Consider the following 19138-nt stretch of genomic DNA (forward strand, 5'->3'; position numbering starts at 1 on the left):
TGATAGTTTATCAACCAGAATAACAACACTTTCAAGAAAAATAATGAAAAATATTGATGTGTGAGCAATTTTTGTGAAACTGCTGCACTAGCCTGCCGAAAACTGGTACAGTTACCCTACTGTATTTAAGTTTTTTTTCTTGCAATGTGTTTCCACAAGCTCCATCTAATCATAACCTTATAGCCCTCTAACTTCCCAAGCAAAAATTTATATGAATGTGGTCGTGTGGTCAGATACATGGGTATCACACCATAGACCATTATTCAAATCTTACTTGCTGCCCAACCCAAGTGCCACAAATCCACTAAACGACCACTAAACGGCTTCTAAACGACTCAAGTTCTCTACCTAAACGGAATATAGAAAGATTTCGTTTAGCAGACGGCAAACGACTCATGCATTCTAAAAATAGCAAAAGGCTGATCTGTTGGTGGAATATCCAACCAGGGAAGCTTCTCTCGCTTGGAGAGCTTTCTCATTCCCTCTGTACTGTTGTATGATTTTGCATTGAAGTTATGCATCGCTAGAACTAGAACGATACGATTGTTTAACAACTCTGTTCCATTTGTACAGAACCCAAGCGCCAGAGATTCAGCTTTAACGACTGGAAAATCAAATATCCATAAAAAAACGAAAGCTCCACAGCTTCATTGAGCAAACCAATAGATGGCATATCACAACTCATCATTATATTGCTGTCCTTTTCTTGCAATGTGTTGCGATGTGTGCCCCAAATCAGCTATAGAGTTCGAGCTGGCTATTTGGGTCCTTTCCAGCAGTACTGGTACAAGTGACATGGTGGGGGTCTGTATCGTTTGGTTCCCAGGTATTTTGTTGGATATAGTGCTTTCCATCAGTAGTAGTTCGAGTGTCATGGCGGGGATCTTTATCTTTCCAGTTTTTATTACTTCTTAACTCTTAATCAGCCACAACCCAAATAGCCAGAATTGCTTAAGCAGCTCATTTTGGCAAGCTAAAGATCGCTGCTCTAATTCGCCTTTTGCAGTAGCATAAACAGCATCAAAGTTCTATGTAGGTCTTTCAAACAGCGCCTAAGCAGCTTCCTTATGCCACGATGCCAGGGATTATTTTTCTTTGTGTTTTATTTTCAAGCAAGCGTCATCGATGAAATAAACAACAAGATTTGTTTCGTTTAAACACATATGTATATTTTTAAATCCTTTGTATTGATGAATTACACAAAAATTTACACAAGTAAAATCACAATCACTTCACTCAATATTCATTCTTCAATTAACGAATCTAACTTGTGCTGCAGCAATGAGATTATTGCCGGCGTCCATCTTTGACACTTTGACAAGAGCCACCTTGTACCGATGTCATGCATTAAAAAGCTTAAAGTTCATCCAAGTTCAGTACCCTTTCTTAACAAGCCTTCAAGTTCCATCATGAACCCTACACATAGTGCTAATCAGCCGCAAAGTTCCTAAAAGTACCATGTGCCTGTTAAAAAGCTCCATAGTTCCGCAAAGTACCGTCTATCTCTGTTGTTGACCGGTGGCAGCGCAACTGCCACTACAAGTCCAGGGGTCGGCACGGCTGCCCACAACAATCTCTTAATCAGCTACAAAGTACGACATCGGAACGATTTTTCGTTAAACAGCCCTAAATCGGTTATACAGTACGAGCTGGCTATTTGGGAAAGTACGACATTTTGGCAGCTGCCTTTTACACGACTTTCGCGGCCGTGAAACCCTCTCGTCGTGTACTTGTAGCCTCCAAATTATATAAATGCTCTGTAATCGAGCTAAATTTACAAGTAACGTACCAAATATCGGTTCGAAACATAACGCTTTCAACCGCCATTCTATAAGCATTATGAAACTGTACGACCGTTGTAGAATTTTCACCGGAAAGCAATGTCAAAATAACGGTCAAACAAACGCTTCGCCACGGAACATTGGAAGTTGGAAAATTACGGCCAAAGTTTGTCTTTTTAAAATTCATAAGTGGCAGGATACGAGGCGGAGGAAAATACCTACAGTTTGTTTAACAATTGTGCTTTGCACTCCATTAAATCCACAATCACGCACACAAAATCCGTTACACTGTCATTAGACATTTTGCACCGCAGCGCTGAACCAACCTGACGTTTCGACTCGGGGTGAAAAGTGACACCCGCTCTAACGCACACACACACACACGCCCGCGAACAACAAGAAGAAGACGTTTTGTTTGAAAATGGAGGCTGACGACGAGGTGCAGCTCAACCTTTTGACGCTGTTTTTCCTTTGAAAACGTTCCGTTCGGTGCAGTTTGTGTGCGGCAATCGACTACCTGGTGATAGTACGCAACGATACAGATGAAGGTATGACCGGGGAAGGAGTGGTGCGGTGTGTATTTGTGGTGAACTCCCGATCTATTTGCGGTGCGGCGATGATGCCTGGAGAGAAGCAACTTTCCTTGCTCTGCACCCTGCCCCAAGTGTGCCGTGCTGTGTGTTTGTGTGTTCAAAACTCTTGTTGAAAGTGTTTTAAAGTGCCGTCGTTGTGTTATTGTGGTAGGAATATGGAAGCTACATTGCCAGCAAGCAACCGCACAACTGAAGGAATGTATAAAATTGTGACAGCCTTGCGTCGAAAAAACCGAAAGGGGCGATGAATGGAATTCCATCAGATCCGGAGTGTGTCGTACACACATGCATAATACGCACACACACACACACACGCGCGCACCCACTTGTCCTGCCCTGCGTGTCACGCACACCAACACACACTCACAAGTTGACAGTGGAAAGAGGGAGAAGGAAAATAAACGGCCGCTCAATGGTCGCCGCCGCGGCGTAAGGGGCTTTTCGGGCCCCAAACACATTCACTTGTCGTGCGCTTCTGTGGGGGGTGGGGGGGGGGGGGTGATTCGGTGGAATGCATACAAAAACATATATCCCTCCCTGCCGCTTCCCATTCTGTTCCCGTGTTGCATAAAATTGGCATTCCCATCAAGTAGCCATCCTTCGGTCGGAGCTTTTATTGATCGTTTGAACCCCACGGTGGACACAAAACGCCATTCGAGACACACACAGACGTGCAGAAGTGTTCTCCCATCGATCATTGTGCTCAAGTGCTCCCGACCGGTCGGCGATACTGTCTTAAGAGAACTCTCGAATCTCGGGAGGATTGGGTGTAGGAAGGAGCAAAAATTAAGATGAACAACCGTTGCACCCCGTGGTTGTGTAGTGGGGCAGCTTAATTTCTTTTGCTCTGCTGTCAAGAACAAGCACAATTCCCTACCGTTCAGAATTCCCGAAGAAGCAGAAAAACGGCGATGGGAACTGAAGAAGAAAAGAAAACGGTGGTGCTGGATAAAAAAAAACGCAAGACGAACGACGACGACCCAAACGACTTTCATTAATGTGTGGTATACATAATTATGCGCCCGTTGCAATGCTGGCTGTGTAGTTGTGCCGGGTGGCTAGATCGATGGGAAAAAACACACGCAGCAGCAGTCCGTCAGCGTTGTGTGTACAAAACGAGCCAGCGAAAGGGGGAAACGGGGAAACGAGGGAATCAAGCAAAGAAAACAAAAGTTTACGGTTTAGTAGGTTCCTCTCTTTCTCTCTCTCCTCCTCCTCTCTCTCCTCTTCTTTCTCTCTATCGCTCTCTCTCTCCTGCTTATGCTGCTATCCCTTTGGAGCATCATTAACCTGTTTGCAGCAAAGGGGAATGGTAGGTAGCATAGCGATGCTGCTGCTCTTCCTCCCATGTGCGATCGTAAGTGGCAGGTGTGTGTGCGACGAGGGAGAGAACATGAGAAAATCCACCACCATCACCACCATCACCACCAACGGTACTGGCCGAGCTTCAACGCCTGCCTTGCTGGTGTATTGTGCTTGCGGTAAACGGGAGCGAGCGAGAGGAGATAAATGATAGAAATAATGACATGTTTATTATGCAACTTTCGCCACTTGCGCCCCATTCCTCACACTCTCCACCCCTCGGTTCGTTGGCCGATGCTGTTTCGCTTGCTTGCCGTCTCGCTCGGTCACACTCGCTGCACGTACAGCTACATAGCGTGTGTGTATGTATGTGTGCGTGTTTTATGTGGAGGGAAGTGATGATTCCGCGCGAGCATGTCGCCGTGGACCAACCACAAAAAACGCTTCACATACGTGATGTTGATTTTCGCTAAAGATAGCACTGCTGCGGCACGGTGTGGTCCTCCTCATCTTTGCATGAGGATGATGTCTTTTTGTCCCCTTTTTCTGCAGGATGAATGAAAAGAAAGTTAAAGAGCCACCACCATATTCCTTCCCTTTTTCATTCCTTCCTTCTTCCAGCTGTCCATCTTTCTCCTCGGTGACCCTATCTGTGACCGATTTTTATGCTGATGACACATGGTGGAGTCGGTACTGGCGGGTGATGGGGGTCCAACAGGTGGACGATGGTGGCCGAACGAAGGAGAAACGGTTCCATTTAAACGGTATCAGTCTTTCGTGTCGTGTCCATGTCTTCATGTTCCCTTCGGATGCTCCAATGCGGGTCATTTAAATTTTGAGCATTTTTGAGACACTTCAGAGCGTCGCTAGCGAGGAGCGGAAGAGGACAGAATATGGGTAGAAATTATAACTAGAGTAGGAGTAGCTGCTATTAGTTTTTAATTTCACGTCCTATCGTATAAGGAGTATCAATTACTGGTTTTTTCTCAGCAAAAAAATGCTCTCAGTTTATGTATTATTTATATTATGCATAACAATTTACAATTTAATCTCATTTCATCTCTTTTTTTCCTCTCCCTTATTTACAGGAACGGTGCAAAGTCTTTGCCGAGCGGTTTTTAGTTGTGACATTTCCGGGCTGAAGGTTCAAACGAAGGTGTTCTACCACGCACGCTTCTCACAAGCGTCAAAACAAAACGGCAGCTAATGCAAATGCTACGTTCTGTCTACCACCGCCCACCACCCATCTTTATGCTCAACATATTCCCAGCTGTAGCAGCTTTGTGGAACGACAACAGTGCCCCAGTGTGTTTGTAGTAGTAAGTGTGCGTGTGAACGTGTGTGTGTGTGAGCGGCCCAAACGGGTGACGGAAAACGCAAATTGCAAAACAGCAGCCAGAGCACAATCGTGCGCTGAACCTCAGTTGGTGTAGTTCTTACTCCCGCCATGCACCCTTTTTGGGGTAAGGCTTTAGTGTGACAGAGAGAAGAGTGCGACGGTGAAGAAAAGAGTAAGAAAAAAAGGGCAACATTCCATTCGAATTTCGGTTGCTCGGTAGCCCTATTGCTTCAGTGCGGCGTAGTGTAGCATTACTGCACACTATCTAGCTCCTCCTCCCCTCCCCCCCGCCCAGGTCAGTGTGCGTGTGTGTGAGGGCATGTATTAAATTCCTTGTAGCAAACGCAACCGAGAAGAAGTAGAGCGAAGGTGAAACAAATCCACAGCGGTGATGGTGATTCATAATACGACCCAAACCTCATCGCCAGTTACCTTTACACCCTGCGGTGTGTATTAGAGAGAAAACACAGAAACGGGGCAACGAAGACGACGGCGACGACGATGATGATATACCACCGCCTGCTTCGATCACCGTAGAGGGAAAGGAATTCGCGCTGGCACAACACAGCCGCAACACGTCATCAACCGGTATTTTGCGGGTATTTCGCTGCGTCGTCCCAACGAACCTGCATTAGCATTTGCTGGCAGCAGCAGCAGCAGCTCCTCTTGTTATTTTTGCGCACGATGCATCCCGTTGAGGCCACGTGCAATGCATAAAACCGCATTCTTCTCCGCGTGAGCGCAGTGAAAAGTGAGAACAGTGTGTGTGTGTGTGTGTCCTCTGCTCGGTTTATTGGGCCGGATGGCCAATGCGCGTATGTGACAGGTGCCTGTCGGTGGCAGTGTGATGACCTCCGGAGGCATTAAAAGCAGCAAACTCGATCGCGCTCTCGATCCATCGCGTCAATCAAGGTGACTAAGGAAGGAGCGGTGAAGAAAAATCGTCGCTTTTTTGTTTCGAGAAAAGCCAACCGTCCGCCGCCGGTCCAAGAGGGCCCTGGAGCTGTGTCGATTCGTGTTGGTTGCGCGCGCTCGTGCGCTCCTCTTCTCTGCTGCTGTGCGCAAGCAATCTCGCGCGCGCACGCTGGTGAAAGTGTATATTTTTGGCCATCGCTTGCGTCGGTCACCCGTGAACCAACCATACAAACAAAAAAAAAGGCCAAATCGATCGTGTCGTGGCTCCGGCTTCCTCTACGCTGGTCAGACACACAGAGTGGTGTGTCGCATTCGATGGCATGTGGATGTGTGTAAATCGGAGTTCGTGTTCTACTTCTGCAATAATTTGTCGTGCAAAAAAGTATTTTGACCCTTTCCCTCTTGCCACCACAATCGTTGGAGGGAAACGTTGGCTTTTCCAGTGAGACCAGTGTCTGTGTGCGTTATGCGCCTGTGCATAGGATTATTTTAATCTTCTACACGTGAACTGTGATTGTTTTGTCTGTTTTGTTTGGTTTCTCTGTCCTCCGTGCAACAACGCACCACGCCACCGTCCTTGAATTACGGGGTCGGTAATTACTTTGCAACAGGCGACCCTTTGCTGCCTTTGCCGCGCCCCGTATGGTGCAATCGCTTCGTAACAGCGCAGCCGCCGCCGCCGCACACAGCAAAGTGCATTGTGTGTCTCGGATTGCCGCCCCCTCGCTGTCCGGAAGTGAAGCATAAACATGAGTCAATCGGCGGGAGGCACCAGCAACAACAGCAGCAGCAACAGCATGGGTGTGAAATCGGACTCCTCCGCCGGCCCTGCGGAGCATGCCCTGTCAGGGGGCGTTGGTAACGATAACCATGGTAACAGTGCTGCGGGAAATGTCAATTCCCTCGAGAGACGCCAGAGCAACAACAATGGGGGAGGGCCACCGAACGGCGGGTTGCCGCCACTGCCACCACCAGCAAACGGTGGCACGGGAAACAACGGCAGCAACAGTATGCCACCGCCCCATCCATCACAGCACCAACACCACCAACACAACAATCATCATCACCATCATCATCTTCAGATGCAGCAGCAGCAGCAGCAAAGTAATGATGGCAGCATTTCGATAGCCACCGGGGACAGCGAAACGGGTAGCTTCTATGACCAAAAAACGGACCTCTCGTCCCATCACCATCATCATCATTTGGACGATGAGGACGGGCTGGGACCGCTGCCGCCAAAGTGGGAGAAGGCTTTCACGGACAGTGGCGAAGTGTACTTTATCGAGTAAGTATGAGCAATTAATCTTGCGTGTATGTTTTTGTATTGTCGGCCGGAGTTCTTTGGAATCGAAGTCATTCAGAGCTGTCCGGAGTCGTTGGGAGACGTTCGGGGTCGTCCGGAATCGGCCAGGGTCGCTCGGAGTCGCCAGAGGCGAGACAAAGGACTGTATTAGGGTTGGGTCATACGATTCATTTCACGACCCGACCCGGAGTCGGGTGCGAGCCAGCCGGAATCGATTCCGACCCGTGGGTGCAGCGGGTGCGCTAGGTCGGAGTCGGAATCAAATCCTATGGTGCAATGAGTTCGGGTCGACCCGAAAGATCAGTAGGTGCGAGAAAGCATAAGCGACTCCGACCTGTTGGTGCAACGAGTTCGGGTCGGGTCGGGCCACGGTAGGAGTCGGAGTCGCTTATGCTTTCTCGCACCTACCGGAGTCGTTGCACCCACTGAACCTACTTGTACCTTTCGGGTCGACCCGAACAATTCCGGGTCGCTTACGGATGGCTCCGACCCGATAGGTTCGGGTCGACCCGCCCATGACTAGACTGTATACAAAGTGAATAAAAAAAACTACGAAATGAAATGCCTAATCACAAGCACATTGCACCGGACGGCTCAGGTATACTCCGATCAACTTCGATTCCGGTAGTATCCGATCGACTCTAGACGACTCCGAATGACTCCGCCTCCAAACAACTCCGGGCAACTCCGAACGACTCCGAACGATTCCGAACGACTCCGAACGATTCCGAACGACTCCGGACTAGTGTTGTGAGTTTCAGGATTCGGTAGATTCGAAGATTCAATCTCTAGATAGATTCGATCGGATCGGATCCCGTTTGTAGGATTTGAATCCCTAAAAGAATCCTTTGCGATTGGGATTTGATCGCAATTCGATTGGGATTGGGATTCGTTTGCGAATTGATTGGGGTTTGGATTCGTTTGCGATTCGATTGGGATTCTGATTGGGATTCGGATTCGGATTGCGATTAGATTGAGATTCGATTGGGATTCTGATTGGGATTGGGATTGGCATTGGGATTCTAATTGCGATTGCGATTACGATTGCGATTGAGATTGCGATTGAGATTGCGATTGAAATTAGTACAGGCTGTTCTCGAGATACGCAATTAATGGGGGTCGAGAGAAACCACGTATCTCAAATTTCCGAAGTCGAATCACGTTGTTTTGAGTCAAAATATAGCAAATGTTCGTGTAATGTTGTATTTAATGAGAAGTTATAGTCACTAACTAAATTATTTGATTTGATATTGAATAAAGGTCCGCGTATATCGGGGACTACTTGTACTAATTATGATGTAAGTACTGAAATGTTAAATAATTAGGGGTATAACAGAATGACTTCTTATTCCAACTTTAACTGGATGGAGAAAGTAAAAGATACAGTAAATGTCTTCTTACATTAATTAATATCGGTCGACTACGATTCCGCACGGTTTCGAACGATTCCAAACGATTCCGGCGGGGCCATTGATTCGATTTTTCTAGAGTCAGAATCGAGTATTCAACCCTGCCGAAACCGGAACGGAACCGTTGTTGCGATCCGGAGATCCCATCTCTAGACTGTATCACGAGACCGGCCGATCACTACCCTAAGCAAATTATTCCTTTATAATATGCTTTAAATAATCGGTTTCTATAATCGATATTTGTATTGATCTTGTAGTAAACAAAAATTAAAATCATACATATTCATTTTTTTTTAGAAATTACATTTTTCCCGCAAATACTTTAATCGCAAAAATAAAAATGATTTGCATTCTACATTCTTTGTGCTTGGAAATCCGGAAACTCGTCGCATTTGAATAACCGTCTGCGACATTCCATGTCAAAAGTTCGAACAAAGACCTGAGGATGACGCACAAAGAAGCTGACTCATGCTTATCGCAAAACGACATTGTTTCTACAATTGCGGCACGAAATTTAACGAATTCAGTCTTTGTTTTTGTCGTTTTTTGTTGAACATAAACTTGTACAAATTTGTAGCTTTTCTATAAAAAAAACTGTTATTTGTTGTTTATCATTCTTACCCATATTTTACCCCCTCATTGTGTTCCTTTGCAGTCACAACACCGGCACGTCGCACTGGTTGGATCCGCGGCTGTCGAAGTTTCAGAAAAAATCGCTCGAAGACTGCCAGGACGACGAGCTGCCGTACGGGTGGGAGAAGATCTGCGATCCCCATTACGGCACGTACTACATCGATCACGTCAACCGCAAGACGCAGTACGAAAATCCGGTACTGCAGGCGAAGCGTATGCAAGAACGCGGGGGAGCCGGAGGCGGAGGAAGCTCCTCCACCATGCTGCACCACGATGGTGGTAACGGCGGAGGGCCGGGCGGTAGCGGCCCGCACGATACCGGCGGTAGCGGACAGCTGGGAGCAAACGGTGCTGGCAGCGCGGGCGGTGGCCCGGGCCGCGTGAATCATTTCACCAAGAACCCGGGGCAGCTGCGTGGGGAGCGATTGATGACGACGCTGGTGAAATCGATCCGCGGTCTCGGCTTCACGATCGTCGGCGGTGACGACAATGTGGAGGAGTTTCTGCAGATCAAGTCGATCGTGCCGAACGGGCCGGCCTGGATGGACGGGCAGCTCAAGATGGGGGACGTGCTGGTGTACGTGAACGACATCTGCGTGCTGGGCTTCACGCACCACGAGATGGTGAACGTCTTCCAGTCGATACTGCCCGGCGAGGAGGTGCATTTGGACGTGTGCCGCGGCTACCCGCTGCCGTTCGATCCGAACGACCCGAACACGGAGGTCGTGACGACGATCGCGGTAGACGGGTTGGTGCAGAACGGGGGCGCGATGATAGCGGACGGCGAGCTGAAGTTTCTGGAAAACGGTGGCTTCCTGGTGGACCATCCCAGTGGTGCATCCGATGGGGTGGCGCATAAGAATCCGCTCGCCAAGCTGCAAGCGTCGGCTGGTAACGGGCCCACGATCACCTCGAACGGTGGGGACGTTTACTTCAACGATACGCTTTCGTATCAGCAGCACTACAACAAGGGCAAACAGCAGCAGCAGCAGCAGCAAGCGTACGAGCTGGTTGTGCCGGAGGTGCTGCACATCAACATCGTGAAGAGCGACAACGGGTTCGGCTTCACCATCACGGACAGCTCGTACGGACAGCGGGTGAAGAAGATCCTCGACCGGCAGTGCTGCAAAAACCTTCAGGAAGGCGACGTGCTGCTCAGCATCAACTCGATCCCGGTGAAGGACATGAGCCACAACGAGGTGGTGCAGGTGCTGAAGGACTGCCCGAAGAACATCGAAACCACGCTGAAGGTGCAGCGAGGCCCGGGTGCGCTGATGGCGTCCGGTGGTGCTGGCGCTGGTCCCATTTCCACCGCTTCGCTCCCCGCCAGCAGCAAGCTCACGAACAAGCTGCGCAAAAGCATCGAAATGGCCAAGTTCGGCGGCAACGGCGGGCTGCTGAAGAAGGACGGTCCGGGCAATCTGTTTCGCAGCAAAACGCCCACCGCCGATCTGTACAGCACGCAGACGAAGGAAGTGTTGCCGACGCGCCCAAAAACGCCGCTCGTCGATACGCGCGCCCGTGCGAAAACTCCCTCGCTACCATTGGCGGAGCTGAACGCGGAAGAGATCGAGCTGGACGGGGCGGGCGGGGGCAAGAGCGTGACCGATTCGAAGCTGGAGCTGAACATGAAATCGAACAGCAGCTCGCACGATAACGATTCGATTGCGAACGATATCGGGCTGTACCATCATCATCATCATCATCTGCCGCATCATCATCATTTGCTCCACGGGGAGGATCAGTTCGGGCAGGTTCATCATCCGGGTTTGATGAAGCACTCGAATCTGGCCGACCGGTTGGGTGAGCTAACGATCGGTGGGTCGAGCAACAACAGCACGAGCGATATGGCCATCTACCATCACCACAATAACCATGGACAGGGGGTTGGAGGCGCTGCTGGCCATCCGTACCAGACGCCGGGCGGTTTTCATCCGCCCAACAGCATGGGTGGACCACCGGGAGGAGGTGGCGGATACAATCAGCTCTACTCACCGCCCCTTGTTCCACCGCCACCGGTGCCACCGCTTGGTCAGGCAACGTATCATCATGACAATTGCTTCTGCTACGATTGCCAAGACTACCGACAGCAGCAGCAGCAGCAGCAACATCACCTCCAGCAACAACAGCATTTGATGAATCGCCAGTTTTCCTCCCAGCAGATGCATCCGATGAACGCATCCCCGCACGGCACCTACAGCCTACCGCCCCAGATGAGTGACAACATTGGCAAACGGTTGAACGATTACCTGATGGATCGGAAACGCTCCATGCAGCAACCGGGCAATCCGTCGGGACCGCCGATCGGGGGTGCGGTCCCTCAGTACGATAATCTGTACCTTCCGCATCACCTTCCGCAGCAAGGCGGTGGAGGCGTTCCAATGCACCATCCGATGCAGCAATCGCCCAATGGAGGCAATGGAATGGCTCTGTATGATACCCAGCAGCAGCAACAGCAATTTTATGGGAATCCAGGTGGCCCGATGCACGGCCCGCCCGGCAATAATGGGTGGAAAATGGGACAGCAGCAGCAGCAACATTCACCTTCGCAGCATCAGCTGCCTGCACATCACGGCATCTACGGTGGTCCGGCCGGCAGCAGCAACAACGGGTACGGTGGCCACGGGCTCGACGAGTACACGCTGACGGAGGTGACGCTTGAGCGGCAAGCGCTCGGGTTCGGGTTTCGCATCGTCGGCGGCACCGAGGAAGGCTCGCAGGTGACGGTCGGGCACATTGTGCCGGGCGGAGCAGCCGACAAGGACACGCGCATCGCTACCGGGGATGAGATACTGAACATCAACGGTGTGAATGTGGTAAGTTTGTCCGTTCGTTGAGGCTTCAAGCGTAAAATTACATTTCCGTTACATTTTTGGTCTTGTTTTGCAGGAAAATGCTTCCCATCATCGTGTGGTGCAGCTGATGGGCGAAGCCGGTCTGCGAGGCCAGGTGACGATGATACTGCGAAGACGGCAACTGTCGAAACCGATGGCCCCACCGCCACCGCCCCTTCCGCCCAACCCTCGCTACCCGTACAATGTGCTCGTGACGAGGAAGGAAAACGAAGGCTTCGGGTTCGTGATAATCTCCTCCTCGGGCCAGTTCCTGGGGTCGTCGATTGGCGATCTGATCCCCGGCAGTCCGGCCGAACGGTGCGGTGAGCTGAAGATTGGCGACCGGATCATTGCCGTCAACTCTATCGACATTACCGGCATGAGCCACAGTGACGTGGTGAACCTGATCAAGGAGTCGGGCCTGCAGGTGAAGCTGACGATCGATAGCCCGCGAGACGGTATCATGCATCCGGCGATCGGGTCGCTCATACAGCCGAGCGTTCCCACCTCCCTGCCGAACGGCGGAGGGATGAATGGGGGCGGCGGTGGCGCGGCCGGTGGCGGTGGGCCCATGCTTAGCTCCAACACGGACCTGTACGTGAGCAGCAACAGCACCACGGCGAGCGGTAGCAATGGACCAACGATTAACCGGTATCCGGCGATCATTTCCTGATTGAGGGTACGGCTGCAGCAGCAGCTGGCCGAGCGGCATCGGACGCTTAACCAGCCGGAACCCGCGCCGGATGAGGGGTAAAAACGGTCATCCGGACAAACTATTAACCAAAGTTGCTACCGATTAAGTATCAATTGTTGTGCGCCGCTTAAGGGCGAGGAGATGGGAAAGCATTTACTGCGCTGCAGAAACGGGGTCGGACGGCCCAAAATATTTTACTGGAAGGCAGCAAGACGTAGTTGTGGGAGGTGGTGATTAAGCAACACGCGTACCACGTGCATTGCATGTGGTGCTGCTCCCATTGTTACCCCCATTGTGTGGGAAATTGTTTCCAAATTATCTCATCGAAGCGATCGTTTTTGCACTATACCCAATTGCGCTAAACCCAAGCGACAAAATCAACATGCTTACTCGCTCTCTCAGATGTTTACTGATCTATTGGGTAGAATGAGAAAGCATGTCGATTTTGTAAGTTGGGAACATGCCTGTATGCTGCAATGTGGTGAAGTACGTGTGTCATAGTGTGCCCCAAATCTTATTAGTGCGTTACAGTTAGGTTGAAGTGATCGTGAAAGTGAAGTAATTATTATTAACCTCGTTTTTTTTGCTGGCTATCGTGTGCAGAAAGCCTACTTCGTTTTGTTTCCCCATGTTGCTGTCTTCCAGCTTTGAATGTATTAAGTCACGCTGGATAGTACCGAGTTTATAGGTTCGTGATGCAGTTATTTCATTTGTTTTCCCCCCTCAACATGACAGCTGTTAAACATACAACAACCTAGGCACAGCACCTCATTTTGGAAACAGCTCACTTAACCGTTAGGACATAGGACAAAACTCCTCGAATGACAAGAGACTGGACGGGAACGTTATATGATATATAGTAACTCAGCTAGAAATGAAGACAAAACAAAAATCCATCCTGTGAAAAAATCTTGCCTTACACCATTTTATAACAAAAAAACGCGATTGTTAACAACATATAAAAAAAAACCAATGAATCAGAACCTGTTGTGAGCTCAATATACAAACATCCCATGTACACATCTGTTAGAATGAAGTTTTGTGAATGCATGGCAGTTTTGGTATGAATAACACCTTTAGAGAAGTGTACATTTTATCGAAAGGAAACGCTCTTTTTTATAGGCAACAGTTTTTAAAACTATTTCAACCGATAGACCGATATTAGATGTGGCGCACGCGGTTGCATTTATTAATGCCGTGATGATATAATCTTGCTGGCTTTTTTTTGGGCTCGTATTTAAATGTTACAAACAAACAAGCAAACCAACAAACTATATTAAACAGGTTCATATCTACCCATACGCGCTCTAGTGAGTAGCTAGGCGAACAGCTCATATCGAAAAGGAAAAGCAAGTATATTTAGACATTTTGTATAGTCAGATTTTAGAACCGACCAACTCTCTGGGTGTGTGTACCTTAACTGTGTCTCAAAGAAATCTTAATTTAGTGGATAGTTGTTGCATAAGCTCTAGGTGTTAGGTGTACATACTAACGTTTAACAGTAGCTTACTCTTTATCATTATATATCGCTGCTATGCTATCTATGGAGGAAACTATATCCTTCCGCACCACCTCGACGGCATTTTTAGTGTTGCTACAGAAGCAATAGCAGAAAACATAATGGAATAAACCGGGTTTATTTTTTTTTTGTTCTTAATTATAAATAATTTTAGGTGGTTTTTGTTTCACCACTTGCTCAGAGCCTTAATACCCCACCACAGTTCGATGTACATAGTAAGGATATAGCTACACTTAGCCAAACAAAAGCTCGAAAGAAAGGAAACATCACTAACTGAAAACTGAGAGTTAGATATAGATAGAGAGAGAGAGAGAACACAAAACCCCTTAGCAGTGGATGTCAAAATCAAATCAAGTGCCTCCCAACTTTTTCTTTTTGTATTATTGTACGGCCGAACGTTACGTTCCCGTGCCCCCAAACTCTAGTTGTAGTGAATTTTTATAGTTGTTTATGTTATATAGTGGCGTAGTGAAATTGTCCCTGTTTTGGAAAAAAATTAGTACTTATGTAACCACCAAAGCGGCTCTTTTATAGCCGCTATATTGTACCGACTGCAGCAAAGTTAACAGTTACAAACGAAACATTAAAGAAAGGCGTACGCGTGATATGTTTCGAATGTGGATGAAAGCAATGTTGTTTTTGTTAGCAATTTATGTCGTACTATTATTACGCGTAGTTAAGTTGTCCGTTTTTGTAAGACGGTGGACGGTGGTAATTTTACACAGCAGCAGTAGCAGCAGCAGAAGCAGCTGCATAAACACTTAAAGAAGGGATGCCAGTGTTAACCGCAAGTTACATTTGGGGCAAAAGTTATATGGGTAAAAGTTGGGGTAACAAAATGTTGCTTTTCCCCCTTTAAAGCGCCAGGCGATCCCCAGGACAGGGCGCCGTTATTGTAGAATTTATTTAAATTGCAGATTTTAAGTAGAAAACAGTAAATATAATGTAAAAATCCCCCCTCCCTCGTACACATGTTACACGAAGATGCTCTTTAAAGAAACAATAAATAAAGCAATGTAGTTGAATCTGACACCAAAGAAATTGTTAAATTATCTAACATGGGAAAATTATTTCGTAATTATTGTAGTTCTGTCTGTTGAAAGGGACCACCTTACTCTATCGTTCAGTAATATATATTATATATTATATAATACTGTCTTTCCCCGAGTTACGCGACACGAGTTACGCAAATTCTAGCTACACGAATTTTTATTTTTGACAGTTCATATGTCAAATCAGTATCAGTATTAAATGAAAAAAATGACAATTTTTACAAAAGTTTTAAATCTCTCAAAAACAGTAAAAACCGAATTTTCAACACGAATTGAATTAACCTTCATTTCTATAACCACCTTCCCGGGTATGTTTTACTTATTCTTTTTATGATAACTTTTTATAGGATTATCGAATCGATCCAAAAAAATTAGAATGCCTAGAGCAACATGTTTTACAAAAGTGGCAAAAAATTCGGAATTTTTAAATTTTTGGAAAAGTGATTTAAAAAATAAAATCAACTTTTACACCTTACTTCTATAACCACCTACCCGGGTAGGTAACACATACAATAAAGGATTTTGGTTTCGATTAGTCGCTAACTTTGTAATGATATGTATAGCAATGCATGTAGTTATATTTATAGAATCTATTCCAAAAGTTTTCTAGCTCTTAATATTCTTCTAAAGTCACATAGTTTGAAATGATTGCACCGACCGTCGGGAAGAAATGGCGGTGTATTAGTGTCAGTTGAACTAATTGCTATGCATTCAATTTATGTTACTAAAAACCATACTTCATAAATTTATAAAATAAAAAGAAATATTGTTATTATAGCTGCATAGAATAAATTGAATAAGACATTTTTTGACCAATAAAAATACAAATTCCCTTATAAAATGTATTACTTACCCGGGTAGGTGGTCATAAAGATGAGGGTGTATTTTTGGTCATAGAAACGAAGGTTAAACAAGTTATAAATTTTATAAAATAACTATTCAATCAAAAATCGTTTTTATTCAAGTGTATTTCGGCTTCAAAACGTGATATTTGACTTACACGAAAATCCGAGTAACATTATACGCGTAACTCGCGGGAAGACTGTAGTTTCCATCGTAAAATAAATTATAAAAAGTCCAACGAAAGTAGAAAACTGTAATGATATGCCTTATTCAGGTTCTTAGCAAGACTTGTCACCTGGGTTTTGTAACGCTTCAACCCGCAGCGCCATCTACGCGCCGCACTGAACTACGCTGCTGTCAAAACGCTTCCGCAATGGTGCAACCCGACCACCGCGATACAAACCGTGTGGAAAAGCAAGCAAGCAAAAAAAAAAAATAACAGAAGCGTCAAGCAGCTACAGAGCCAGGCAGGAGAAATTTGCCGCGAGGAAGGAATAGAAAGCCGCGAACCGAATCGGCAATGTCGAGCACGGAAGATTTCTACCTGCGCTACTATGTGGGCCACAAGGGCAAGTTCGGGCACGAGTTTCTGGAGTTCGAGTTCCGGCCGGACGGGAAGCTGCGGTACGCCAACAACTCCAACTACAAAAACGACACCATGATCCGGAAGGAGGCGTACGTGCACCAGGCGGTGATGGAGGAGCTGAAGCGCATCATACTCGACTCGGAAATTATGGCGGAAGACGATTCGCTGTGGCCACCGCCGGATCGCGTCGGGCGGCAGGTAAGTCGGAGGAGTGGTGCTGAAAACGTTACTCCCGACCAATCCGGTCACCATTTTGTTGTCCACGGACTCACGCCCCCCTTCCTCTTTCCCGCAGGAGTTGGAAATCGTGATAGGCGACGAGCACATTTCGTTCACCACGTCCAAGACGGGCTCGCTGGTGGACGTCAACCAGTCCAAAGATCCGGAAGGCCTGCGTGGCTTCTACTACCTCGTGCAGGATCTAAAGTGTTTGGTGTTTTCGCTCATCGGACTGCACTTCAAAATCAAACCCATCTAAGCAAGCCGGTCGCCACCCCGCCCCCCACACACAAACAAACAGACACACACACACGGTTTTGGTGGAATAACATGATAATATTTTCATTTTATTTACTAAAAAAAAGATTCTCTATCGGCGTGACGTGAAACCGCTCTTTGTAAGAATATAGAATAACAATAAAAACATCGTCCAGCGGAAGCTTTGGAACCATACACACACACAGGCATCCATTACTCCCAGTCTTCCTCGTTGCTTTCGCTGGCCGACGCGTCCGCGGCGAGTTTCGGCGCTGGCGGCGGTATCAGCGCGGACAGCCGGTCGATCACGTTGCCCTGCGGTTCCTGTGGTTCCCGAGTGCCCGAGATGCCCTTCCGGCGCATCTGCAGCTTGTTGTGTAGGTCGTCGATCAGGCTTTTTGGTTCGCCGGACGATGCAGCACCATCGCGACCACCACCCCCTTCCCGCCGGTCGCTGTGGCGAAGGTTCGCTTTCTCCGCCCCACCGGCACGTCGGATCGCTTCCATCAGGTTGAAATGAGCGTTGCCGGCCGGCGCTGGCAGTGGTTCCTTTTGCTTGGGTGCTTCCGGTTTGCTGGTCGCTGGTGCTGTCGCTGTCTCAACAACCGGTGGTGGTGGTGGTGGTGGGGGTGGAGGCGGAGGCGGAGGAGGTGGTGGAGGTGGCAAAGCTGCGGTAGAGGCCACTGCTGGAACACTTTCCGGCGCACTGCGAGCTATCGGTGGTACCGGCATGGGTACACTCTCGCCCACCTTCTTCTCTTTGGAATGATGGTCCGCCACATCGATGGCACTGGTGAGATCCTCCAGCGAGGGCAATTGTTCGATGATGCCGGCCAGTTGCAGCGAGGGCGCAATCAGCGTACTGTTGCCCACGTAATTGATGTTGCTCACAATGCCGGGCAGATCGGGCAGATCGATCGGCACGTCCAGCTTCGGAGCGTCGTTCAGCGAAGGCGTGTAGAATATGTCCTGACTTTTCTTCTTCGTCCGGCTGCGTATGATCGGCGACGAGGAGGAAAGCACCTTTTCCTCCCTAATGCCACCCACCGCGTGGGACGAGCTTTTGCGCACCGGGCGCTTCCAATCCTGTCCCCGGTACTGCTGCACATACGCCGGTTCGCTGAACAGAAGCAACGTGTCCAGGAATGGGCCCAACCCGCGACCCTGCAAACTGCCCGACCCGCTCCGGGCCGGGGCAGATTCGAAAGGAAAGATACGCTCGCTTTCGCGGGGTGACTTCACGTGATAGAATTGAATCTTTTCCTGCAGCGAGTGGGACGGCAGGTAGGGTTTGTCGCGCAGCCGGAAGTGACATTCGGACGGCCCGATACCGTTGGTGGGCGTGAAGGTCGGTTCGATCGTTGGATCCACGTCGGCCGCCGGGTAACGGCTGGGGGAGTAAATGATGATCGCTTGCTTGGTTTCGTGCAGCTTGCGCACGCTCGCGCTGACCTGCTCCACCCGGCCATCGATCGCTTCCAGCCGGGCCCGGTTACGCTCGATCCGCGCGTTGATCTTGCCAAACACATCTTCCACCACCTGCAAGAAGGAAGGACAGTGGGGCAATTAGAATGCAGCTTGTGGGTTTCCTCACTGGTTTCCTCACCTGGTTGAGATACTCGAAAGCGTTGATTGCATCGAGGATCGTCTCTTCGTGGCGTATGTCGTGCTTCACGATCGGTACACTGTAAGTATGCATTTCTTCCCGCAACAGTTCAACGGCCGCCGCACATTCCTTCGGCTATAAGTTTTCCCCCTGAATGAATCACTCTAAATGCAATTCGTTTGTTGTTTTTCCTCCCTGTTTGTTTTCCTCCATACAAATTGACACACACAGACGGCCCAAGGTTTAGAGAGC

The 19138-nt window shown here is 48.5% G+C and overlaps 3 protein-coding genes across 3 annotated transcripts; 2 read left to right on the forward strand and 1 right to left on the reverse strand.

The window, feature by feature from the left end:
* Window positions 1-1978: 1978 nt before the first annotated feature.
* Window positions 1979-15352, forward strand: LOC120956683 (membrane-associated guanylate kinase, WW and PDZ domain-containing protein 1). Its single transcript, XM_040378353.2, has 4 exons — window positions 1979-2329; window positions 4765-7215; window positions 9298-12091; window positions 12165-15352. Exons 2-4 carry the CDS (start codon window positions 6680-6682, stop codon window positions 12780-12782), a joined length of 3948 nt encoding a protein of 1315 aa, XP_040234287.2. The 5' UTR covers window positions 1979-2329; window positions 4765-6679; the 3' UTR covers window positions 12783-15352.
* Window positions 15353-16622: 1270 nt separating this feature from the next.
* LOC120958031 (protein mago nashi) lies at window positions 16623-17475 on the forward strand. The gene is made up of 2 exons (XM_040380568.2): window positions 16623-17001; window positions 17099-17475. The coding sequence occupies exons 1-2, from the start codon at window positions 16738-16740 to the stop codon at window positions 17279-17281; spliced, it is 447 nt and encodes a 148-aa protein (XP_040236502.1). The 5' UTR covers window positions 16623-16737; the 3' UTR covers window positions 17282-17475.
* LOC120958030 (WASH complex subunit 1) lies at window positions 17338-19122 on the reverse strand. The gene is made up of 2 exons (XM_040380567.2): window positions 18887-19122; window positions 17338-18819 (listed from the first exon to the last, which is right to left on the reverse strand). Exons 1-2 carry the CDS (start codon window positions 18977-18979, stop codon window positions 17494-17496), a joined length of 1419 nt encoding a protein of 472 aa, XP_040236501.2. The 5' UTR covers window positions 18980-19122; the 3' UTR covers window positions 17338-17493.
* Between the last annotated feature and the right edge of the window lie 16 nt (window positions 19123-19138).

This window comes from Anopheles coluzzii, chromosome 3, assembly GCF_943734685.1.
Source record: "Anopheles coluzzii chromosome 3, AcolN3, whole genome shotgun sequence".
Lineage (NCBI taxonomy): Eukaryota > Metazoa > Arthropoda > Insecta > Diptera > Culicidae > Anopheles > Anopheles coluzzii.